At 40.4% G+C, this 27,479-nt stretch overlaps 1 protein-coding gene across 2 annotated transcripts in view; it reads left to right on the top strand.

Moving 5' to 3' along the window:
- Positions 1–27,479, top strand: part of SAMD13 (sterile alpha motif domain containing 13) — a 50,263-nt gene that overhangs the window by 17,157 nt on the left and 5,627 nt on the right. For both annotated transcript variants that reach the window (XM_050806088.1, XM_050806099.1), the window contains exon 3: positions 7,488–7,599. In XM_050806088.1, the coding sequence (XP_050662045.1) occupies positions 7,488–7,599 (112 nt within the window). The remainder of the gene's footprint in view (positions 1–7,487; positions 7,600–27,479) is intronic.

Raw genomic sequence — 27,479 nt, forward strand, 5'->3', positions numbered from 1 at the left:
GAATATTGATAATATATGGGAATTAATAGTGATACTTGTAAATGGCACTATTTTATTTTTCTTACTGAAGGTAAAATTCATTCCTTGATATGTTATAGTTATCTGTTCATTCTGATATATGGACTCATGATAAATAAGTATTTGATTATTCCCTTCGATTAAATGATAATGGGTTAAGAATTGAGTCTGTTTATTATTTTGAGTTATACTATTTTTTCCATTGTAAATACCTGCCTTGAAGTGTACATTTCAAAAGAGTAAAATGCATAAAACTATAGAGTCAGTTAAGCATATTAAGACATCATATTTTAAATGTGAAAACAAAAGGAGTTTCAATCAATGCCAGCAGAATTCACAGACATTGACTATATGTCTTTTATACATTGTCAGCCCTCAAGGACTGCTATTTTTTATATAGTTTCTGTCTTGCTGCTGAGATCCCTACAGAAGAAAAACCAAGTTTGTCTAAGCAATGAAGCCACACCCAAATCCTTTGGAACAAAGACCATTGTGCTGTGGCTCAGAGCAGGGAGGAAAAGTTCTTCAGGTAGTCTCTAGACTGCTGTGTTTAGTATTAATGATTAGGATATGAAATGTTTATGTTTGTGTTTGGCATGAATTGTATCTGATAGTGAATAAAAATTATTCATTGAGTCTTCTTGAAAGGAGTGTTCTTGGCCAGGTGCAATGGCTCACACCTGTAATCCCAGCACTTTGGGAGGCCAAGGCAGGTGGATCTGAGATCAGGAGATCAAGACCACCCTGGCCAACATGGTGAAACCCTGTCTCTACTAAAAATACAAAAAATTAGCCAGGTGTGGTGGCATGCACCTGTAGTCCCAGCTACTTGGGAGGCTGAGGCAGGAGAATCGCTTGAACCCAGGAGGCAGAGGTTGCAACAAGCTGAGATCCCGCCACTTCACTCCAGCCTGGGTAACAGGGAAAAAAAAAAAAAAAAAAAAAAAAAAAAGGAGTGTTCTTATTTACACTAGGGGATTTTAGTTGTACTAGAATGTACAAATAAAAAGAGGACAAGGAAAAGAGGCTGTTTATAAGATCCTTTGATTTCAGAAAGATGGGTTGGGAAGACATTCCAGGCAGAGGTATGCCAAGGACAGAATGCTGTATGATTTCAGAGGAAAGCCATTAGCCTGAGGGAAGATACCTATACAGAGGAAAGAAATTCTGCAGGAAGATGCTCCATCCATCTGGGGTGCCTGCTCCTAGTCTTACTGGTGACTCAGGGCTCCAAATCCTTTCATCCACACACCTAGCACAGGCTGACTCGCATTGCCATATTTACTATCCATCCTTCTTTCACCCATCTATTTCCCCTGTTCCTTAACCACTTTTTGGAATAGAGCAGGAAACAAACATCATGACCCTCTTCATCCCACAGCTGACCTGAGATTATCCTCTTCATTAGACTATGAGTTTTCAATGCTTATTAAGTGCCTGGCTCATAGTAGGCAGGTTAAAATTAATTAAGGGGAAATTAAACTGGTCTCTTTATAATGAGCAGGACTAATCCCTGGAATTTGAACAGAAAGGGTTTGACTGACATAAGCAAAGCCATGGGTATGGAAAAGTCTAGGATGTTGCCCAGTTAGGTTTGAATCAAGCATCTGAACTCTAAGCTAAAGAATTTGGAATATACAGAAGGTTTGATGAATTATTTGCCTTTTCAATGCTTTCATCGTTTTGACGTGCTGCAGCTAAGTCAGTCAATTCTTATTTATCTGAATATTTAAAAATGAAAAATGTCGGGTCCATAAACTTTCAATCATCCTTTCTCTTTTTGGGCCTGCCATTTAGCCAGATTCCTGCTTGTTAGCATGAAGGGAGAGGGAGAAAGGAATGGAACTAACACTAACGTTCATTTAGTTGCTTCATCCTTAGGTATGTCATAGGCGAAGAGATCAATATTAATTTATTAGAAGCAGAACTAAATTGCTTTTAGCCAGAGGCTGTTTTAAGACATGAGCAAAGAGTAGGTTAATTTCATTTTGAAAATAAGTTATAAATATCTAGGCAGCACAAAGTTAGAGTGCACTGCTGAGTGTAAAAATAAGTAACATTCAGAATCAGCTTTATAAAAAAAGTAATGTGACAAATATATCATCATAATATGTTAACCAGTGTCTAAAGTAACTTGCTCCGAACTTTGAAGTGGAAATACAATTGATGAATATAATGGAGTTGTGATATTACATGTGGATTGCATTTCCCCAGAGTATCCTTTTGGCCTGACCAACTCTCAGCATCCGTAATATCATAAATACCATAAAATGTACATATGCTAGAAAATAGTTTCAACTATTTTCTGCCTGCCTTCTTACAAAGGGAAATGGAGACTTTTGCTGCCAGAACTTAAAATTATGATGTGCCAACATGAAAACCTCATCATAAAGGCTCAATTGATCTGCATATATCTGCCAAATTTGTTATTATTGCATTTCTGTCCCCGTGGTTGTGTCTCTCTAACTCTCATTAAAAACGAGGTGATTGTTTAATTAGGGTATAATCATTTCCTTGTGTGAATTATTCATGCATGATATCATTTTTATCAATACTTGATGGACCTAACCATATGCACAAGGACTAAAAGGTGACTGAGCTAAATGGAAACATTGATAATTTGATTAAGTGCTGAGATTTCTTGCTAATTTTTAATAATAAAGCTGTATATAAAATATATATTTTAAAGATTATGTGCCTGGAAAATACTCATAAATTTATCATATTAACATGTATTATATTCTAAGAAACATTTTGCTATGACGATAGTGAATAATAAATATCAAACGAAAATGGCACTTTTGTATCTGCCATTTCATTTTATCAGCTCAAAATTAGCAGCCACAATGGAACCACCACCTGTCAGGTATTTTAAACAGTGTGACATTTAAATTCCCTCTGGAATTTGACATGCAAAGGTCATAAGAAAAGATGTGGCGAGAATGGACCATTTATAAGGAAACAACTAAAGCTAAGTGTCTCAATTTGGACAAAATATCAGTCCTTGGGGAGACATCTTGTATTCCTAGCAGAGAATGGTGCTGCTTAAATCTATCCTCCAATACCTTCCCACGTCAAATGTTATCTGGTTTTGGCACTCTGGCTCCTGCCCTGCACACCCTTCCACTTGGCCTACCCTTGTTATGTTATTTTTGGATCATCACCAGCTTTCTCCTTAAAACTGTTGCTGAAACCACTGGAAGAGCTCAGTGAAATCACCCATCGTGCATTAACACAAGCAACCTAGAAGTGATGGTGTGTGCCTGCGGAGACATGCCTCTGCAAGCCATCCCCTCTCTGGGGCCCCGCTCAGAGCGTGTTGAGGGCAATAAATGCCTTTTTAAACTGCCATTGAAAATCTTCAAGTGTTCTAGGCAGGCTGAACTAACCAGCCCTCCCTTACATACGTCCTCAACCGCACTTCGTTCACCCCTCGATTCCAGTATTCCTCCGAGCTAGCTGTTTCCACATCTGCTTTCCCTCACCAGATTGCCAGCTCCTTGAGGGCAGGGACTATGCATTCCCTGTCCTTATAACCCTGCATCTAGCACAATACTGAGAAGACAGACTTTCAATAAATATCTGTTGTGTCAATGAATAAGTATAGTGGAAAAAAAGCATAGACTTGGAGTCAAGCACATCTGGAATCCAATCCTAGCTTTATCTACCATGCGATTTGGGGTGCATTTCTTAACCTTTCTGAGCCTTCGTTTCCCAAAAGCAGGTTACAGTAGCCAGTTCACAAAGAGGTGGGAGGCTGATATTGAGTAATGTGTGAAAAACAGATTTTAAATTGTAAGTGCTCTCTGGTTGTTAGTCCATTGTGATATTTTGCTGTGTATCAACTGTGCACCAGTCAGACTGTGCTAGGTGCTGGTGCTACAGAGATGAAGATAGATTTTTCTTCTCAGGATATCAATAGTCTAATGTGATTTTTTTCCACGTTAATTTGGCTTTGGGAGGCTATCAGGCTTTTAAACTTAAGTAGATCAATCATTTGTATTGGTTGGTTTCTAACCCCCTGTTTCTTCTGGGTGAATTCCCTTACCCTCCGAATGAGAGAGTGCCCTGTTCCACGTTGCTTCTATTCATGGTACACTGCCAGCAGTTTTACAACTCTTTCTTCTCTGTGGCATTGTTATACTCAAGAATATTTCAAAATTATGGAAGTCATGATGTTATATCCCAACAGAATAAAAATCAGGAAAGCCTCCCATCTTAAAATTACGATGTAACGTATTTTGTTATTACAATTGAGTATTCTTTTTAAAATGTTTTATTTTAGGTTTGGGGCTACATGTGATGGTCTGATAACTATTTTTGGTGAGGAAAGGCAACTAACTGAAGTCAACCACAGGGAGAGTGAATTCAGATGTTTTCTGGGGGCACTTAAAAGTGTGTTCGATGGCGCTCTGTGTTCACTATCAGAAGTGAGCTAATTAGAAAACTGTAAAGATTTGTTGGAACAATGAACTCCTTTCCAAACATTCTTCAAGGACACCTTAAGAGAGAGGGAAGGAAAATGGTACCTTGAAGAGGGTCCTCAGTGCCAGTTGCTGATTGCTTATGTTGCTAGTGTATGGAAAATTCCAGCACATAGATAATTTTTTAAAAATTTACCATTGATTTAAAAACACATAGTTAATATTTAGCAATGTTAGGATGAAAAATAGTTTTCTTCCTGATGTATATTGCCTGTTAAATGGTAGGAAGATTGTGTGTGTGCATGTGTGCACATGAGTACTTGTGTATACAGGCATGCAGTGGTTATAGATTCACCATCTTTAAGTCCAGGCTGGAGTGCAATGGCCGGATCTCAGCTCACTGCAAGCTCCGCCTCCCGGGTTCACGCCATTCTCCTGCCTCAGCCTCCCGAGTAGCTGGGACTACAGGCGCCCTGGCTTTAAATGTTTTTAAATGAGGTGCTGTTGAGAAATGAACCATCACATGTGCCATTGATCAGTGACTCCCTTTAACTAGTACAGAAGTTGGTTTTGTTTTCTTAAATATTTTAGGTTCCTGCTATGGGCAAAGCATTATGCTGGGGAATGAGGTGGCTGGATCCTTGACTCTTAGACCTTTAAAGATCTTCAGGAATCTCCCTAAATCTAGCCAATTTTGTTTCCATTAAAAGTAACCTGGATCTTTTCAACTTCTACTAAATATTGAACCTCTCAAGCTTAGTTCTAGGCCCAGCTCTCTTCTCCTCCTCTCTCAAGATACCCATTATTGTCTAAATGCCTCTGTCTCCCACAGGTGTATCTAGCCCACTCTTCTGCTTTGCACTCTACACTTATAGCCCACATTAAATCTCCACTTGGATATAGACAGTACCCCAAATTTAGCATGTTCAGCTGGATGGATGTTACCACCATCCATCCAGTTCCATGACACTTCTACTCCCTCCATTCTCTATATCTGGTCTAGCACTAAGTTACACTGATTTTATTCATTAGCTATCTTTTAAATCCACACACTCCTCTCGTTTTTCATAACCATCACCCTAGTCTAAGCATGATCTCTGGCTTGCATGACTGCAATAGACTTCTTGTTGACTGGCTCCTCTCCAGCGTTCTCTTTCTTTTTTTTTTTTTAATTTTTTTAAAATTTTATTTACTTATTTATTTATTTATTTATTATTATTATTATACTTTAAGTTCTAGGGTACATGTGCATAACGTGCAGGTTTGTTACATATGTATACTTGTGCCATGTTGCTGTGCTGCACCCATCAACTCGTCAGCACCCATCAACTCGTCATTTACATCAGGTATAACTCCCAATGCAATCCCTCCCCCCCCTCCCCCCTCCCCATGATAGGCCCCGGTGTGTGATGTTCCCCTTCCCGAGTCCAAGTGATCTCATTGTTCAGTTCCCACCTATGAGTGAGAACATGCGGTGTTTGGTTTTCTGTTCTTGTGATAGTTTGCTAAGAATGATGGTTTCCAGCTGCATCCATGTCCCTACAAAGGACACAAACTCATCCTTTTTTATGGCTGCATAGTATTCCATGGTGTATATGTGCCACATTTTCTTAATCCAGTCTGTCACTGATGGAAATGTGAATCTGATCAGGTCACCCCCTTTACACAGGACCATTCAATTATCCTCATTGCTCTTAACAAATATCCAGAATCCTCAGTGTGGCCTCCAAGACCTGCATGGCTCCCTTGGCTGTATGTGTTTCTGCCACAGGGCCTGGAACATTCTTCATGTGACTTCTTCATACGGTTAATTTCTGACTGCTTTTTAGAGCATACCTGAAAAGAAACTCCCACGGGAAAGCTTCCCCTATTGCTTAAACTATCATAGTACGTGATGCTTGTCCTTCTTAACATTTAGCATAACTTGCAGCTGTATATTTACTTGTATGATTATTGATCAATGTTCACTCCCCACAGGACTGTAAGGCCCATAAGAATAAGGGTGGTGTCTGTTTTGCTCTCTAGTGTATTCCCAGTTGGAGAGGTGAGGAGGGGCTTTGTCCTGAAGGACCTCCAAAGCAAAGTTAGGCTATGTGATTGGATGTACACTCTGGGAAAATCATCTTGGATGAGGTATAGAGAAAGCGAGACAAGTACTCCCAGTGCAGAAATAAGGCAGAGTCCCAGTTAACTGCAGGTCATTACCATTCTTTATTCTACTTCTCCTTTCCCTCCTCTCTAATCCAATGAGGAGCCTTACTCACAGACCCTCTCAGACAAATGCTTGATTGTCATCTGTTTATTTATTTGAACAACATGGATTAAGTTCCTAAGTACACTCTTGATAGTAGGAATAATAAAATGATAAATGGTCTAGGCTCAAATGCATATCTCCAACCTGCATCTCCGACTCTAATGGGAGAGACTGTTCAATAAACAGAGGGTATAATTCAATGTGGAAGGTGCTACAGTGGGAGTTTGAATGAAGTTCTAGAAGTCAAAGGAGGTTATGACTAAAACATGCCCTTGGAAGAGCCAGAAAAATGCCTCAAAGAGGAGGTAGTTTTGTACTGGTAGAAATGGTAGAGTTTTGTCCAATAGAGACAGGTGTGGGGGCATTGTAAGTGGCTGGGACAGAATGTGCAGAGGCTCAGACCTATAAAAGGACTTGGCCTATTGTGGAAGGGCTTTATCCCTAGATGTGTGGGGTTGGGGCTAGGGAAGGTGTTAGGAAGACAGGAAGAGAGAGAGGTATGTTGAGGTCATATTGTAAAAGACCAGGTGTTCTGAACTCAGAAGTATGAATATCATACTCTGGGCTGCCAGTAGTCACCGGACCACTCTCAATGTCTCTGGATTAAAAACCAGAGGAAATAATTTACATTAAATGTCAAATGGTTTATTAGCAGTGACTAAGCCAGTGAGAGTAATCATCATCTGAACCCAAGAAACACGAGAGGCCTGCCCCAGAAGACCCATCTGTGAGCCTGGCTACACCCTTGTGCAGACACTGCCATGACAACTGTCTGGATTTGTGTTTTGCAGTTCCATGGAAAATGGGAGACCACCTGATCCTGCCGACTGGGCCGTGATGGATGTCGTCAATTATTTCAGAACCGTGGGATTTGAGGAGCAAGCTAGTGCTTTTCAGGAACAGGTAACTTGGTCTAGAGAAACACGGGATGAACATGTGATGAACCCATGGTTTCCTCCCTTCCTGACCATAGGCATAAGGGAGTGAGGAGGAAGAGGACCAAACAGCAGGGAGGAATCAGTGAGGCCCTGAGAAACTGAGGGGAAGGCGAATGGATGTTCCAGGTGAATTATCCCTTTGTGCAAGGGGAAAACTCAAAGCCGGAGACAGTGGCAGCTGTGGAGAAGAAGGCTAAAGCTCATTTACATCTGTGTCTTCTGAAAGACTGATCATACTCAGGGATGGAGTGAATCAGCCCTACCTCCAGTGAAAACACACTAGAAAGCAGGAAACAGAAAAGAAAGGAAAAGCAGGGACAAACCTGACCAAGAGACATGCACCACCTTCTACTACTGGCCTCAGCACCCAATGAACTATTAAGCCCTTTGCAATTTGCTTTCTGGGTGCTTAGCAAGGTAGACTGGAAAAAGCATAGGATTGATAGTCGAATCCTGGTTCTTCTATCTCTGTGTGACCCTAGGCACATTACTATGTCTCTCTGAGTCTTGGTTTCACATAACATCAGACTGTCAATAACTCTATAGGGATGTTGTTGTGAGGATTAGCGGCCAATATATGCACAGTGCCTAGGATGGGTTCTGGCATAGTGTTGATGCTCAAAAAATGGGATTTCCTTTCCCTCAGGTCCAGGGTTGCTATCAGAAAGAGGGAGGAAGGGGCAGGAGTCCGTCCCAATTGTCTAGGTGATTCTTAGCTCCATGTTGCAGGCTGCACCAGGTCTGCAGGAGTGGTCCTCAAGGGGCTTTGACCCGAGGAGGCAAGTGGAGGCAACACAGTGTGGTTCACACGAGGCCAGTTCTGTGGGTAAACACAGACTTCCTATTTCTCCATCAATGAAGGCTGCAGTTTTCTAAGCATTACATTTTCTTTTCTAATATAATATTGTAGGGAGAATTAAAAACTGAAAAATCCCTTCAGCCATTGTTTATTCTCTCAAACTGTTAACTGTATGGCCTGAGTTTGGATAAGGTAAACTTTTCTAATATTGCACACTCCAATTTCTAGATTTCCTTCAACCCATATTTACTTGAGACTTGATCTTTGTACATATGTATTTTTTTCCTAATTTGGAAAACTTGCTAAAATAGCAGCTTAAATTACTTCACACCCACCAGAAGAGCTAAAATGAGAAAGGTTGATAACATTAAATGTTCACAAGGATGTGGAGCAACTGGAACTCCTTCATTGTTGGTGACAATGTGAAATAAACATTCAGACATCTATCCCATGATGCAGCAGTTTCACTCCTGGGTATTTACCCAAGGGAAATGAAAACACATGTCTGTAAAAAGATTTGTACAAAATTGTTCTTACTAACTTTATCACAATGGTCAAAAATTTGAAGCCTAGGTGTACATCAATGGGGGAATGAATATACAAACAGTAGTATATTCATATAGTGAAATACTCCACAGTAATAAAAAGGAATGAACTACTGTTATGTACAACCATTTGCCTGAGTCTCAAAAACGTATTACCGATTGAGAGAAACCTTACATAACTGATTTCATACTGAATGGTTCCATTTAGATAAGGTTCCAGAACAGGAACATGAATCAGTAGTAAAAAAACAATCAGAACTGGTTGCCTCTGACTGGGTGGGGATGGAGAATGACTGGGAAGGAGTATGAGGGAACTTTCTGGGTGATGGTAACATTCTGTATCTTGATACAGGCTTGGGTTCAGGTATGCATGGGTCACTGCTTGCTTATACACAGGCATATGCAAATGATTCAGGTTTGTGCATTATAGAACATATAAATTTTACTTCAAAAAGAAAAGAACTATGAAAAACACCTAAACAGTGGTATAAAAACAGAAGTATTTGGGGGAAAGTATACTGATATATACAACTCAATTTAAAATGCATTGAAAATAGGCATTGGCCATTAAATAGAAGGGTGACCATGTGGACATATTTGTGGTAAAGCAAGTACAGAAAATGTTAATTGTAACATCTAGGTGTTCAGAATATGGGTATTTACTATAAAACTCTGATGAGTTTTCTTTATGTTTGAAAAATTTTTATGAATTGTGATGGAAAAATACCACTCAGGTTGGAAAGTGGAAGGCCGCTGATCAGTTGGAACATATTTTATTTTGTTTTTCACTGGTACAATGTCCATTTGTGTCACTGCAATTGAATGGCACTCTTCTAAAATTAAATTTAAGTAGTATTGTAAATGGTTAACAAAAAAAAAATACTTAGCTAAAAGGTCTCTTGGCCAGATTCCCAGCTGACCAAAAGCCCTTTGCACGTTGAGCTTTTGCTCAGACTCCTTGGAGGCAGACATCCCAGACTGGGGGCACACGATGCTCTCTGGACCTTCCAGGTTCTGTGAGGTACCTCAGAAATGGAACTGCCAACTCTGAGCCTGGCCCACGAGCAGGCCCCTTCTCCCATGGATGATCTCATTCTGTCCCCATGGACACTGGGAACCATAACGGGAATAAACTCTTCTAAAGCATTTCATTCAGAAATCCTTCAAGGGAGAAGTGAGCATCGTCTTGCTGCTATGTTCAACCTGCCAACTCGGAAGCCCGAGAAATGAATTCTCAAAGGATCAGAGTTTTGCAAGCATAGTCCAGAAGCTTGAGTTCTCTTCATTCTCATGGAAGGGTGATTGGGTCGGGGAAGAGTCTGCCTTGAATTAGTCTCTGGCAGTGATTCAAATCTCTCATTTCTCCTTTTCCATTAAAGGAGGTGGAGGGCAGGGAGGGAATCACTGGCCAGGCTTAGGCTGGTAAGATAAGTCACTGCTATGATATGCATGAGGACTGAGAATTGGATCCTCTACTATGTTAACCTGCCTCTTTCATCATCACACTACAGAGGCCATCAGCATGGCCTCTGGGGTCTTCCCGGCAATGAACCTAGTCGGTTAGCACCCACTCATCATCCTGATGAGAAGATACAGGCCATCTCCAGCCCAAGCACATGGCCCTTTCAAGACACATGCAGGTACATGCAAGGTCACAGCAGCTGAGAAACAGTTAGAACAGCTGCCTCCTTAAACTCTCCTCAGGAAAGCTTTGCCCTTCCACTTGACAGAAGCAGGGCAGGGATGGAGAGCATCCCCTAAACCACTTTTGAAAAGGGCAGGTCCAGAAAGGGCAGCATGGTTGCCAGTGATGTGGGGAACTTATTGTTTCATGGCTGACTACTATGGGCTGAAAGTTTTATGTCCCCCCAAAACTCTTATGTTGAAAACCTAACCCACAGTGAGGATATTCGGAGGTGGGATCTTTGGGAAGTAATTAGGTTTAGATGAGGTCATGAGGATGGAGCCCCCATGATGAGATCAATGCTCTTATAAGAAGAGGACAAGACACCAGAGAGCTTACTCTTGGGTGTAAGAATACAGCAAGAAGACAGCCTTCTACAAGCCAGGAAGAGAGCCCTCACCAAGAACCCAACCATGTTGGCACCCTGGTCTTGGACCTCCAGCTTCTAGAACTGTGAGAAATATCTGTTGTTTATGCTGCCCAATCTACAGTATTTTGTCCTAGCAGCCTGAACTGACTAAAATACTGATATTGATGGCAAACAAGTCCGCCATCAGATGGCCTGACTTCCAGGAGAGTATCTATCTTTGTGGTATGGTCTCATAGCACAGTATTGGAAACTGTATGGCTGTGGCAACTAGACTCGGATGTGGCTTTCTAGCAGCATGACCTCTTGGAAGATGTAAGACCATTGAGCAAGATTTCTCGGAGGGCAAGATTTGTCCTGTGTTCCTGTGGTATGGAGAAGCAGCTGGATTAAGGTGGTGGTCTTTGCCTAACCTCCTTTTCCCTGTGCAGGCACCCCACTGTCACAGAACAATGATCTCCGTTAAGTTTTCCTCTGCTGCAATTATCTTCATTAAATTTTCTTCTGGCAATCCTCTTTTGAATTTTCTGTGTTAGTCACAATTACAAGTCAAAAGAATCATCAAGAGTTAAGGCCTAAGTCCCTGCCTAGCCCATCATGAATAACCCAGTGTCAACAGCATGTATGTTTTGGACAGCGATGTCGATGTCACTACTCCTTGGGTTGGCATGTGGTCTGTGTCATCAGGGTTGCAGTTGCTCACCATGTAGGGAGTCTGGCCCACTGGACTCATTCAGCTAGCACTCCAAAGGGTTCACTGACCTATGAAAGCAGGAGGCAGTGGGAGCCCTGGAGAAGGCAGTGATTACAGCCTTGTTAGTACCATCTCTCTTTCCCACAGACACTGTGGTATGGTGGCTATTTTCCCAAGTGCCTTCTAGCAGGCAAACATTTTGGGCTGTGGTGAAGGAAATGAATGAAAGTCATGACTTCTGATATGTTTTCTTCCAGTTTACTCATGGTTAGTGGATGGTCCTGGAGAATCTGCCCTTCTAGGACTCAGATTTCTATAAAGTTAATACTGAGTTAAACAAACAGAATACTGTTCAAGCTCCTGCTTTAAGAGTCAAAACATGTAATCTTAAAACTGGTCCTCAAGAAGTGTGCTTTCAGTGCACAACACAGGGCGCAAAACCACTTGAGACACAGTTGAACTTTTGTGAATAGATTTTTTGTTTTTAATGACACTTGTCCATGGGTATGGACTGCTTAGCTTTCCAGAGTCAAAGGCACCTCAAGAATTTTACTTTGATAAGAGCTTTGGTTTTTAAGGGACTATTTTGACTAATCTTGTTCAAAAGCATCCCTCCCTTCCTCACAGAGAACATTTAGGATAAAGTTTGCTTTGTCAAACTCTGAAGGCTAAATTAGCAGTTTTCTCTGTTATAAAGCCAACTATGGGCAGTGCTTTTAGTTGCCATTTAAGGAACTCTGGCAATCTAGTACAGTAACTTCACGACTCAAATTGGACCCTAATGGCAAGTCACAAAGACAGCTCTGCCTGTTGTGGTATAGTCACTTCATTTCTATGTCTTTGTCTGTTTGACTCACATACTTAGAATATATAAGAAGAAGATGGAAGACAGAGATCTGCCAATCAATGTCATACAGTTCATATTTTTCAGATTTCTCAAACTTACAAGCAACATTTGTGATTTTATTTTGAGAACAATATGTATCTCTGAAATAATCATGACAAAGTAATATGCAACTCAAGGTGACAAATTAATTTTACTCTATTATCTCTTCATTTTTCTCAAACCACATGAATAAGAAACTGGTTGCTTAAGTCATTCATTTGAAATGCAAAGATTGACATCTCTTTACAGATGGCTTATTGCTAACTTTTGATACGTTTCTGAAGTTGCTGGCTTAATAAAAAATAAATGAAATTTCTTATGGCTACATATTGCCAAGTAATACTAACTACCTCAAAATGGAATCATAGGGCAGAGAGGCCAATCAGAGCAACCCTGAGCATAGTGTTCTAATCACGGCCAAATTGAATTCAGTTGTAGTGATTCTAGATGGAGATTTCTAATTAGAACAGAGACAAATTCAGGTTTTGTGGAGCCTAAAGTTTATGCAATTCTTTTTTTTTTTTTTTTTTTTTTTTTTTTTTTTTTTTGAGACGGAGTCTTGCTCTGTGCCCCAGGCTGGAGTGCAGTGGCGCGATCTCGGCTCACTGCAAGCTCCGCCTCCCGGGTTCACGCCATTCTCCTGCCTCAGCCTCCCGAGTAGCTGGGACTACAGGCGCCCGCCACCTCGCCCGGCTAATTTTCTTGTATTTTTAGTAGAGACGGGGTTTCACCGTGTTAGCCAGGATGGTCTCGATCTCCTGACCTCGTGATCCGCCCGTCTCGGCCTCCCAAAGTGCTGGGATTACAGGCTTGAGCCACCGCGCCCGGCCAAGTTTATGCAATTCTAACAGCCCTCGGTGAAAAAAAAAAATTACAAAATTGTGGATACAAACTTGTTAAGGTGAAACTTAAACATCATTACCTTTCATAGCAAATCTGGCTTTGAATTAGACCAGTTAAAACCTCACAGATTGAGAATAACTTGATTTACTTCATCAGCATCTAATCATACCAAGTATTGAAAATATTTGAGGTGCTTTGATGCCTGATAATTTTTAACAATTAAAGGCTACTGAAACGCTTAGAATAGTTTATAGCATAATGAACAGGGGAAGTGGCAACTCAATCTCTGCTGATGTGTCCTTTCAGCCCATGAAAATTTAGAAAAGAGGTGAAATCACAAGTAAGTTGGTAATGCTAATAATAAGAAAGTAGCCAAGAAAATTGAAAACTGATAAGGAAAAAACTTGAAGTTTTTAAACTTTTATTTTAGATTCATGGGTACATGTTCAGGTTTGTTATACAGGTAAATTGTGTGTCACAGGGGTTCGGTGTACAGATTATTTCATCACCAAGTAATAACCATAGTATCCAATAGGCAGCTTTTCAGTCTTTACCCTCCTCCCATCCTCCACCCTCAAGTAGGCCCCAGTGTCTATTGTTCCTTTCTTCGTGTCCATATGTGCTTAATGTTTAGCTCCCACTCATGAGAATGTAAGGTATTTGGTTTTCTGTTCCTGCATTAGTTCCTATAGGATAATGACCTCCAGCTCTATCCATGTTGCTGCGCAGCACATGTTCTTATTCTTTTTTAATGGCTATGTAGTATTCCATGGTGTATATGTGCCACATTTTCTTTATCCAGTCTACTGTTGATGGGCACTTAGGTTGGTTTCATATCTTTCCTATTGTAAATAGTGCTGCAGTGAACATACAGGTGCAAGTGTCTTTATGGTAGAACAACTTATATTCTTTTGGGAATATACTCAGTAATGGGATTGCCAGGTTGAATGGTAGTTCTATTTTAAGTTCTTTGAGAAATCGCCAAACTGCTCTCCACAATGTCTGAACTAATTTACATTCCCACCACTACTGCTATATAAGTATTCCCTTTTCTCAGCAACCTCACCAGCATCTGTTTTCATTATTTTTTAATAGTAGCCATTCTGACTAGTGCAAGATGGTGTCTCATTGTTTTGATTTGTATTTCTCTAATGATTAATGATGTTGAGCATTTTTTCATATGCTTATTAGCCATATGTATGACTTCTTTTGAGACATGTCTGTTCATGTCCTTTGCACAATATGTAATGGGTTGTTTTTTTGCTTGTTAATTTGTTTAAGTTTCTTACAGATTCTGGATATTAAACCTTTGTTGGACGCATAGTTTACAAATATTTTCTCCCATTTAGTAGTTTTCTATTTGCCCTGTTGATAGTTCTTTTGCTATGCAGAAACTCTTCAGTTTAATTAGGTCCTATTTGTCAATTTTTGTTTTTGTTGCAATTGCTTTTGGCGTCTATATCATGAAATCTTTGCCAGGGCCTGTGTCCAGAATGGTATTTCCTAGTTTATCTTCCAGGGTTTTTATACTTTTAGGCTTTACATTTAAGTCTGTAAACCATCTTGAATTGATTTTTATATATGGTGTAAGTAATGGGTCCAGTTTCAATCTTCTGCATATGGCTAGCCAGTTATCCCAGCACCATTTGTTGAATAGGAAGTCCTTTCCCCATCGCTTGTTTTTGTCGACTTCATCAAAGCTCAGATGGTTATAGATGTGCAGCTTTATTTCTGTACTCTCTAGTCTGTTACACTGGTCTATGTGTACCATGCTATTTTGGTTACTGTAGCCTTGTAGTACAGTTTGATGTCAGGCAAAGTGATTCCTCCAGATTCTTTTTGCTTAGGATTCCCTTGGCTATTTGGGCTCTTTTTTGGTTCCATATGAATGTTAGAATAGTTTTCTCTGTTCTGTAAAGAATGTCATTGGTGGTTTGATAGAAATAGCATTGAATCTGTAAATTGCTTTGGGCAGTATGGCCATTTTAATGATACTGATCTTTTTATCCAAGAGCATGGAATGTTGTTCCATTTGTTTGTGTCATCTCTGATTTCTTTGAGTAGTGTTTTGTAATTCTCATTATAAAGACCTTTCACCTCCCCAGTTAGCTGTATCTCTAGGTATTTAATTCTTTTTGTGGCAATTGTGAATGGAATTGCATTCCTGATTTGGCTGTCAGTTTAGGTGCTGTTAATGTATGGTTGTTGTTAGGAATGCTACTGATTTTTGCACATTGATTTTGTATACTGAAACTTTGTTGAAGTTGCTTATCAGCTCAAGCAGCTTCTGGTCAGAGACCATGGGGTTTACTAGGTATAGAATCATATCATCTACAAACAAGAATAGTTTGACTTCCTTTCTTCTTATTTGGATGCCTTTTATTTCTTTCTCTTGCCTGATTGTACTGGATAGGACTTCCAGTACAATGTTGGATAGGAGTAGTGAGAGTAGGCATCCTTGTCTTCTTCTGGTTCTCAAGGGGAATGCTTGCAGCTTTTGCCCATTCAGTATAATGCTGACTGTGGGTTTCTCGTGTCAATAATAAGATGGCACTTATTATTTTGAGATATTTACCTTTGATGCCTAGTTTGTTAATGATTTTTAACATGAAGGGACGTTGAATTTTATTGAAAGCCTTCTCTGCATCTATTGAGATGATCTTGTGGTTTGGGGTTTTAGTTCCATTTATGTGATGAATCACATGTATTGATTTGCATATGTTGAATCAACCTTGCTTCCCAGGGATAAAGCCTACTTGATTGTGGTGGATTAGCTTTTTGATATGCTGCTGGATTCATTTGCTAGCATTTTGTTGAGGATGTTTGCACCTATGTTCATCAAGGATATTGGCCTGAAGTTTTCTTTTTTTTGTTGTATCTCTGCCAGCTTCTGGTATCAAAATGATTCTGGCCTCATAGAATGAGTTAAGGAGGAGTCCCTCCTCCTAAATTTTTGGGAATAGTTTCAGTAGGAATGGTACCAACTCTTCTTTATACATCTGGTAGAATTCGGCTATAAATCCATCTGGTACTGTGCTGCTTCTGGTTGGTAGGCTTTTTATTCCTGATTCAATTTCAGAACTCATTATTGGTTTGTTTAGGGCTTCAGTTTCTTCCTTCTTTAATCTTGGGAGGTTGTGTTTCCAGGAATTTATCCATTTCAACTAGATTTTCTAGTTTGTATGCATAAAGGTGTTTGTAATAGTCTCTGAGGGTTTTTTAAAAGATATTTTTATGGGGTTGATAGTAATGTCCTCTTTGTCATTTCTGATCTTATTTATTTGGATATTCATTCCTTTCTTCTTTATTAGTCTAGCTAATGGTCTGTATATGGCATTTATTCTTTCAAAGGACCAACCCCTCGATTTGTTCATCTTTTGTATGGTTTTTCGTGTCTCAATTTCATTCAGTTCAGCTCAGATTTTAGTTATTTCTTGTCTTCTGGTAGCCTTGGGGTTGGTTTACTCTTGTTTTTCTAGTTCCTCTATGTGTACTGTTAGGTTGTTAATTTGAGATCTTTGTAACTTTTTGACATAGGCACTTAGCAGTATAAAATTTCCTCTTAACACTGTTTTAGGTGTGTCCCAGAGATTCCAGTGTGTTGTATTTTTGTTCTCATTAGTTTCAGATAATTTCTTGATTTCTGCTTTAATCTCTTTGTTTAATCAAAACTCATTCAGGAGCAGGTTGTTTAATTTCCTGTACAGTTTTAAGTGACCTTCCTCTTATTGATTTGTATTTTTATTGTGCTGTGGTTTGAGAGTACAGTTGGTATAATTTCCTCTTTTTTGAATTTGCTGAGAATTGTTTTATGGCCAATTGTGTGGTCAGTTTTAGAGTATGTCGCATATGCAGATGAGAAGAATATATATTCTGCCATTTTGGAGGTGGAAAGTTCTGTAGATGTCTTTTAGGTCCATTTAGTCAAGTGTTAAGTTCAAGTCCCGAATATCTTAGTTGTCTGCCTTGATGGTCTGTCTAAACTGGCAGTGGGATGTTGAAGTCTCCCGCTATTATTTTGCAGTCATCCAAGTCTCCTAGGTCTCTAAGAACTCATCTTATGAATCTGGGTGCTCCTGTTTTGGGTGTATATATACTTAGGATAGTTACATCTTCTTGTTGAATTGAGCCCATTACCATCATATAATGCGCTTCTTTGTCATTTTTTTTTAAATCATTGTTGGTTTAAAGTCTATTTTGTCTGAAATTAGAATAGCAACCCCTGCTTTTTTTCTGTTTTTCATTTGTTAGGTAGATTTTTCATCATCCCTTTACTTTGAGCCTGTGTGTGTAATTACGTGTAAGATGGACCTTTTGAAGACAGCATGCAGTTGAGTCTTGCTTCTTTACCCAACTTGCCACTCTGTGCCTTTTAATTGAGACATTTACTCTGTTTCCATTCAAGGTCACTATTGATATGTATGGATTTGATTCTGTTATTGTATTGTTAGCGAGTTATTATGCAGACTTGATTGTGTACTTGATTTATAGTGTCAATGGTCTATGTATTTAAGTGTGTTTTTGTGGCAGTCAGTAATGGTCTTTCCTCTCCTTATTTAGCACTCCCTTAGGGACCTCTTGAAAGGCAGGTCTGGTGGTAACTAATTCCCTTAGCATTTACTTGTCTGAAAATGATCTTATTTCTCCTTCACTTATGAAACTTAGTTTGGCTGTGTATGAAATTCTTAGTTGTAATTTCTTTTCTTTAAGAATGCTGAATGTAGGCCTCCAATATCTTCTGGCTTGTAGGGTTTCTGCTGAAAAGTCTGCTGTTAGCCTGATGGGGTTCCATTTGTATGTGACTTGCCCCTTGTCTTTATCTGCCTTTTACATTTTTAATTTCTTTTCAACCTTGGTGAATCTGATGACTGTGTGTCTAGGGGATGGTCATCTTGTGTAGTATCTCACAAGGGCTCTCTGCATCTCCTGAATTTCACTGTTGCCCTCTCTAACAAGGCTGGGGAAGCTTTCATGGGCAATATCCTCAAATATATTTTCCAAGTTGCTTGCTTTCTCACCCTCTCTTTCAGGGACACCAGTGAGTTGTAGATTTGGTCTCTTTACATAATCCCATATTTCTTAACAGTTTTGTTCATTCTTTTTAAATTTTTTTCTTTATTTTTGTCTGACTGAGTTATTTCAGAGAGCCAGTGTATTAGTCCATTTTCACACTGCTGATAAAGACATATAAATTGCTGAGACTGGGCAGTTTACAAAAGAAAAGGTTTAATTGAACTTACAGTTCCACATGGCTAGGGAGGGAGGCCTCACAATCATGGTGGAAGCCAACCAGGAGCAAGTCACATCTTATGTGGTTGGCAGCAGGCAAAAAGAGAGAGAGCTTGTGAGGGGAACTCCTCTTTTTAAAACCATCAGAACTCCTGCCTCTTTTTAAAACCATCATATCTCCTGAGACTTACTCACTACCATGAGAAAAGCATGAGAAAGACCTGCCCTCATGATTCAATTCCCTCCCACGAGGTGCCTCCAACAACATGTGGGATTTCAAGATGAGATTTGGGTGGGGACACAGCCAAACCATATCACTCCACCCCGGCCCCTCCCAAATCTCACATCCTCACATTTCAAAACCAATCATGCCTTTCCAACAGTCCCCCAAAGTCTTAACTCATTTCAGCATTAACTCAAAAGTCCACAGTCCAAAGTCTCATCTGAGACAAGGCAAGTCTCTTCTACCTATGAGCCTGTAAAATCAAAAGCAGGTTAGATACTTCCTAGATACAGTGGGGGTACAGGCATTAGGTAAATATAGCCATTCCAAATGGGATAAATTGGCCAAAACAAAGGGGCTACAGGCCCCCATGCAAGTTCAAAATCCAGCAGGACAGTCAAATCTTTAAGCTCCACAATGATCTCCTTTGACTCCATGTCTCAAATCCAGGTCATGCTGATGCAAGAGGTGGGTTCCCATGGTCTTGGACAGCTCTGCCCCTGTGGCTATGCAGGGTACAGCCTCCCTCCTGGCTGCTTTCATGGCTAGTATTTTCATGGCTGGTCTGCAGCTTTTCCAGGTGCACAGTGCAAGCTGTCAGTGGATCTACCATTCTGGGGTCTGGAGGATGGTGGCCCTGTTCTCACAGCTCTACTAGGCGGTGCCTCAGTAGGGACTCTGTCTGGGAGCTCCAACCCCACATTTCCCTCCACACTGCCCTAGCAGAGGTTCTCCATGAAAGCCTTGCCCCTGCAGCAAACTTCTGCCTGGACATCCAGGTGTTTCCATACATCTTCTGAAATCTAGGCAGAAATTCCCAAACCTCAATTCTTGACTTCTGTGCATTCGCAGGTTCAACACCACATTGAAGCTGCCAAAGCTTGGAGCTTACACCCTCTGAAGCCATGGCCCAAGCTCTATGTTGGCCCCTTTCAGCCATGGCTGGAGTGGCTGGGACACAGGGCACCAAGTCCCTAGGCTGCACACAGCACGGGGACCCTGGGTCTGGCCTACAAAACCATCCTTTCCTCCTAGGCTCTCCTGTGATGGCAGGAGTTGCCATGAAGACCTCTGACATGCCCTGGAGACATTTCCCCCATTGTCTTAGGGATTAACATTTAGCTGTTCATTACTTATGCAGATTTCTGCAGCTGGCTTGAATCTCTCCTCAGAAAATGGAATTTTCATTTCTATCACATTGTCAGGGTGCAAATTTTCTGAACTTTTTTGCTCTGTTTCCCTTATAAAACTGAATGCCTTTAACAACACCCAAGTCACCTCTTGAATGCTTTGCTACTTAGAAATTTCTTCCACCAGATACCCTAAATCATCTCTCTCAAGTTCAAAGTTCCACAAATCTCTAGGGCAGGGGCAAAATGCCACCAGTCTCTTTGCTAAAATATAACAAGAGTCACCTTTGCTCTAGTTCCCAACAAGTTCCTCATCCCATCTGAGACTACCTCAGCCTGTACCTTATTGTTCATATCACTATCAGCATTTTTGTCAAAGTCATTCAGCAAGTCTCTAGGAAGTTCCAAACTTTCCCACATTTTCCTGTCTTCTTCTGCCCTCCAAACTGTTCCAACCTCTGCCTGTTACCCAGTTCCAAAGTCGCTTCCACATTTTTGTGTATCTTTTCAGCAATGCCCCACTCTACTGGTACCAATTTACTGTATTAGTCCATTTTCACACGGCTGATAAAGACATATCCAAGACTGGGCAATGTACAAAAGAAAGAGGTTTAATTGGACTTACAGTTCCACATGGCTGGGGAGGCCTCACAATTGTGGAGGAAGACAAGGAGGAGCAAATCACATCTTATGTGGATGGGAGCAGGCAAAAAGAGAGAGAGCTTGTGCAGGGGAACTTCTCTTTTTTTTTTTTTTTTTTTTTAAGATGGAGTCTCACTCTATCACCCAGGCTGGAGTGCAATGGCATGATCTCAGCTCACTCCAACCTCTGCCTCCCAGGTTCAAGTGATTCTCCTGCCTCAGCTTCCCAAGTAGCTGGGATTACTTGTGCCTGCCATCACGCCCAACTAATTTTTGTATTCTTAGTAGAGATGGGGTTTCACCATGCTGGCCAGGCTTGTCTCAAACTCCTGACCTCAGGTAATCCACCTGCCTCGGCCTCCCAAAGTGCTGGGATTATAGGCATGAGCCACCATGCCCGGCTGGGAACTCCTCTTTTTAAAACCATTAGATCTCCTGAGATTTATTCACTATCCTGAGAACAGCATGGGAAAGACCTGCCCCCATGATTCAATTACCTCCCACTGGATCCATCCCTCAACATGTGGGAATTCAAGATGAGACTTGGGTGGGAACACAGTCAAACCATATCAGCCAGTCTTCAAGCTCTGAGAATGTTTCCTCAGCTTGATCTATTCTGCTGAGATTGTATTATGAAACCTTGAAGTAAGTTTTTAAGCTCTACCAGATCAGTTTGATTCTTTCTTAAAATGACCATTTCATCTTCAGTTCCCATATATACCGTAGATTCCTTGGACTGTGTTTTAACTTTCTCCTGAAACTTAATGATATTTATGCCTATCTATATTCTGAATTATATGTCTGTCATTTCAGCCATTTCAGTCTGGTTAAGAACAATTATTGGGGAACTAGTACAGTCATTTGGAGGTAAGAAGACACTCTGACTTTTTGAGTTGCCAGAGTTATTGCACTAGGTTTTTTTATATGTTTTGATTTGGTTTTTGTTTTTTGTGTTGTTGTTTTGTTTTGTTTTGTTTCATCTCTATGGGCTCATGCTTCTTCAATCTTTGAAATTGCTGTCCTTTGGATGTGATTTTTTTGCCTTTATTTTCTTTAATGCCCTTAGGGCTTTGATTGTGGTATAAGGTGACTGTCTTCATTTCTGCAAGATGTTAGGGGATAAGGCTCGGCTTGGCACTTCTGGGCTGCATGCTGTAACTCTGGGGGGTTGGTACTGGGTCACAGCTTTATTCTCTGGCCCCTTGTGGTTAGCAACCTCCTTTACTGGAGGGGTCGAGGTATTCTCTGTCTGCTGGCCACAACACTCCGATGGGGGATGCTGGCCACAGAGTTTCAGTGGGCCAGTGGCAATGGGATCTGTGCTTGCTCATGCATGCCAGCAGCCACAGCAGCATGTCAGGGTGCACACATATCAGCTGGGGAGGAACTTTCCTTCCAAGTTGAGGAGTGAGTGGGAGGCAGGCCAGTATGGGAGAAGCAGCAACTAGAGAGTCATGTAGGCAAGAGAGTTCTCTTCTAAGAGAGGAGACATCCAGACTTACTCACATCCAGGAAAGTAGCTAAAAGAATTGGACAGATTAAAATTGAAATAAATTGAGAAAAGTTAAGTGAAGCAAACTCCCTGAGGATATAGAAAGGGATGAGGTCAAAAGAATATGGAGGAGCAAGGATGTGGAGAAATTTCTTTGTACATTGCGGGTAGAACTATAAAATGGTGCATCTGTTCTGGAAAATAATTTGGCAGATACTCGAAAAGTTAAATATAGCTTTACTGTATGACCCAGCAGTTCCACCCAAAAGAATTGAAAAGAGGGAATTAAACAGATACTTGTACTTGTGCAGTGGTTATTACAGCATTGTTGACAATAACCAAAGGTGGAAACATCCCAAGTGTCCATGAACAGATGAACTGATTTTTAAAATGTGCTGTATACATATAATGGAATATTATTCAACCATAAAAAGGAATGAAGTTCTGATATGTGCTACAACATGGATAAACCTTGAAAACATGCTAAACGAAATAAGCCAGACAAATATTGCATAATTCCACTTACATGAAATATCTAAAATAGGCAAATTCATACAGATACAATGTAGATTAGAGGTTACCAGAGGCTGAGGGGAGTAGGGAGTTATTAAGTAATGGGTGGATAATTTCTTTTTGGGATGGAGGAAGTGTTTTTAAAATGGCGGCAATAATTCATAACACTATAAATGTAATCAATGTGACCGTATACTTAAAAATGGTTAAAATGGCATATTTCATGTTATATGAATTTTATCCCAATAAAGTTTTTAAAATGTAATGCCAGTCATAAAATATGTCATGATTCAGTTTGGTCAATAAAATATTCAAGTGTTTTATTTTTAAAAATATTAAGGAATTAGCACCGAGCAAGACAGGGTTCTCTTCCTCTGAGTTGGGGGCATAGGTGAAGTTGTGTACAGATATAAATAAGACTGTCCTTATATGATGGTTAATGTGTCATCTTGATTGGACTAAGAGTTGCCTAAATGGCTGGCAAAACATTATTTCTGGGTGTATCTGTGAGGGTGTTTGTGAAGGAGAGTAGTATTTGAATCAGTAGGCGGGATAAAGAAAATGGCCCTAACTGATGTGGGTGAGCATCACCTAATCCCATCATGGCCCTAATAGAGTAAAAATGTGGAGAAAGGGTAAATCACTCTGTTTGACCTGAGACATCCATCGTCTCCTGCCCTTGGAAATCAGAGCTTCTGGTTCTCAGGCCTTCAGACTCTGACTGGACTTGCATCATCAGCCCCACCTCACCCTCCCATTCTCAGTCCTTCAGACTTGGACTGAATTATACCACTAGCTTTCCTCTTTTCCCAGCATGCAGGTTGGTCATATCTAACCAGTATCTCATTGGTTCTGTTTCTCTGGAGAACCCTGACTAATACACTTTGTCTTCATGGACATTAACAGAGTTCCTTACAGTCTCTATTTCCTTTGCTAAACAAGAGTCAAGCTCCTCTGCTTGGGGTGGATAGGGATTGGTACAAATTTAATAAGGAACTGGAGGAGAGCAGTGAAGGTTAAGAATGGCCACTAAGGGGATGGGAGAGGGAGATGACCAAGGATAACAAAAGAACAGTTGAGGTATTCTACTGGCCAGCTGCAATTGGTACACTGCAAATGTGTGGTGTTTTATCTTCATGGTTTCTTGATTTTTTTCCGCAGCTGCACTAGGTAGAGGAGTTAGAGAAGCTGGATTGCTGGACTCATCCTGGATGGGGGGTTTGTGGGATGGACACTGCAAAAAGCTAATGGCTTAAGAGGGCTATTTTAGAGGGCTAATAAAAGAATGGTTCCCAGGCCAATCATCAGGTTCAGACTTGGTATGAAAAAGGAGTCAGAAAGGGACTGATAACCCTGGAGACAGTGGAGTTGACATGAAAAAGTGGGTTTAATGAGAGTGAGGAGTGAGAGACAGAACAGGATATTGGGCTTTCAACGTTGCAGATATAGGACTCCTTTAGTTGACGACGTGATAAGAAGATGTTGTAAAGGTGAAGGAGAAATTGTAGGAATGTTTGGTGTATTAAAGTAGACCAACAGATATGACAAGTAGTGTATAATGGCTTAATTATAGTAGAATTTTATTTCTTGCTCCTACAAATAGTCCAAGGTAGCTAGTGGGGATTTTCTGCTTCACTGTCATTCAAAGACTCAGGTGAAGGAGGCCTTGTTATCAGTTGAATAGCTTTCAAGATCATCTGGGCATTGACGTAAGTTAGCATAAGGAAAAAGAGCAAGAAGCCTGTGCAGGTAGTTTTATGAGCCTGAAAGAGGCATGCATCATCCCTTCCCATCTCATTGGCCAGAGCTTAGTCACATGGCCACACTAAGTTTCAAAGAAGCCTGGGAAATCTGTAGTTGTGTGTCCTGCAAAAAGAGCAACCAGCAGCTCCCTTTTTAAAAGCATTTGTTGTTTTGATGCTGCTGCTCAGTTTAGTTCTTAAGTCCAGAGATAAATTTTGAAAAGGCTAACAGTGAAAGACCCTTCACAGAATTACAAGAAACTATTTTAAAATTCAGATGGAACAACAATAACAAAAAAGCTCATATAGCCAAGACAATCCTAAGCAAAAAGAACAAAGCTGGAGGCATCATGCTACCAGACTTCAAACTATACTACAAGGCCACAGTAACCAAAACAGCATGATATTGGCATAAAAACAGACACCTAGACCAATGGAACAGAATGGAGAACTCAGAAATAAGACCACACGTCTACAACCATCTGATCTTTGACAAACCTGACAAAAACAAGCAATGGGGAAAGGATTATCTATTTAATAAATGGTGTTGGGAGAACTGGCTAGCCATATGCAGAAAACTGAAACTGGACCCCTTCCTTACACCTTATACAAAATTAACTCAAGATGGATTAAAACCTTAGATGTAAAACCCCAAACTATAAAAACCCTAGAAGAAAATCTAGGCAATACCATTCAGGACATAGGCACGGGCAAAGATTTCATGATGAAAACATCAAAAACAATTGCAACAAAAGCAAAAATTGACAAATGGGATCTAACTAAAGTAAAGAGTTTCTGCACAGCAAAAGAAGCTATCATCAGAGTGAACAGGTAACCTATAGAGTGGGAGAAAATTTTTGAAATCTATCCATCTGACAAAGGTCTAATATTCAGAATCTACAAGGAATTTAAACAAATTTACAAGGGAAAAAAACCATTAAAAAGTGAGCAAAGGACATGAAAAGACACTTCTCAAAAGAAGACATTAGTGCAGTCAACAAACATGAAAAAAGCTCAACGTCACAGATTATTAGAGAAATGCAAATCAAAACCACAGTGAGATACCATCTCACATCAGTCAGAATGGCAATTATTAAAAAGTCAAGAAACAACAGATGCTTACAAGGTTGTGGAGAAGTAGGAATGCTTTTACACTGTTGGTGTGAATGTAAATTAGTTGAACCATTGTGGAAGACAGTGTGGCAATTCCTCAAAGATCTAGAATCAGAAATACTTTGATCCAGCAACCCCATTACTGGGTATATACCCAAAGGAATATAAATCATTCTATCACAAAGATGCATGCACATGTCTGTTCATTGCAGCACTATTCACAATAGCAAATACATGGAATTAACCCAAATGGCCATCAATGATAGACTGGATAAAGAAAATGTGGTACATAGACACCATGGAATGCTGTGAAGCCATGAAAAGGAATGAGATCATGTCGTTTGCAGGGACATGGATGGAGCTGAAAGCCATTATCCTCAGCAAACTAATGCAGGAACAGAAACCAAATACTGCATGTTCTCACTTGTAAGTGGGAGCTGAAGAATGAGAACACATGGACACAGGGAGGGGAACAACACACACTGGGGCCTGTCAGGGGTAGGGTGGGGAGAAGGAGAGCATTAGGAAAAATAGCTAATGCATGCTGGGCTTAATACCTAGGTGATAGTTTGATAGGTGCAACAAACCACCATGGCGCTCATTTACCTATGTAACAAACCTGCACATCCTGCACATGTACTTAAAATAAAATTAAAATTAAAATTAAAAATTTTTTTGATCAGCTGAAGAAGACTTATTTGACAATCTATGGGAGGTTTTCAATTCTAGCTATATTTTGTAAATCTATTATTTTTAAACATCTGCCTAGTTTCATCTCTATGACCCAGTTTTCTCATTTGATAAAATGGGTTTTACTTATTTTCCTTCATCAGAAATGTGTTTAAGGGTTTTTTTGTTTTTTGTTTTTTGTAATACAGACCCTTTATCACTTACTTTGTGCCAGCAGAAAATATTAACTAACACTACGAAATACTCATGAAGTCACTGAAAGCATTAGCCCTTACAGTGAGCCAAAATGGATTTTGTATCCGATTTAAGTGCAAAAGCCATTTTGCTTGTGACTGTTACTTCAACAAATGAAATAAAGACATTTGAGCCACACAAATAGTTTCCCTCTGAATAAGCTGCTCAGTGTTCATTTTTAAATAAGGTGAAACCTCCCCAAAGTGTATATTATCCACTCTAAATTTCCCACCAATAGGAAGGCAAGGCAAGCACAGCCATCAGCTGAGAGTCACTGGCTGGGAATGTTGAGCCCATAGTCACTCCACCCACAAGGAGCTGCTGACAGGGGGTGGGGCGGGGGTGGAGGCATGTGAAAGATCTGTACAACAAAGAGGAACTTCTCTCCAGAAGATACTTTATCCCAAGAGCCATGTGATAGTATTCAGAAGGCCTTGGTGTAAACTTGAATAGTTCACCATCTTCCTTTCCAACCTTATATGGAAATTCTTCCGAAAATAAACCCTGACTTGGTGGGGAAATGCTGTTTAAAGAAACATGGTGAATTACTACAAAGCACTAGGTGTGCCTCAAAATGCTTCCTCCTCTGATATTAAGAAGTCTTATCACCAGTTGGCTCTGCAGGTGCACCCAGACAAGAACCCAGAGAACAAGGAGGCATCTGAGAAGAAATTCAAACAAGTAGCAAGAGGCCTATGAGGTCTTGTCTGATGCCAGGAAATGAGTATGACAAATCCAGAAGGAACCGAACCAAAAGGGAAACAGAGGAGATGGCAGAGACAAAAAACATTTGGAGGAAGAACTATGCATTCTCAGGATTCTCAGGAGATAATTTTTCCATTGGCCTTGTGGGTAAAGCCAGGAGATTCCACTCCTCCATCTTTAATGTGACTCCCATGTTGGACACAGGATTTTCCATTTTCGTATCTCTGGGCTCCAGAGCAAGTACCCCTACCTCTGAGACATTTGAACCCTTTGTAAGCAGCGGAATGAGAAACTTCAGACTGGTCACCACTTGT

The sequence above is a fragment of the Macaca thibetana genome, chromosome 1, assembly GCF_024542745.1.
Source record: "Macaca thibetana thibetana isolate TM-01 chromosome 1, ASM2454274v1, whole genome shotgun sequence".
In the NCBI taxonomy this organism is placed as follows: Eukaryota; Metazoa; Chordata; class Mammalia; order Primates; family Cercopithecidae; genus Macaca; species Macaca thibetana.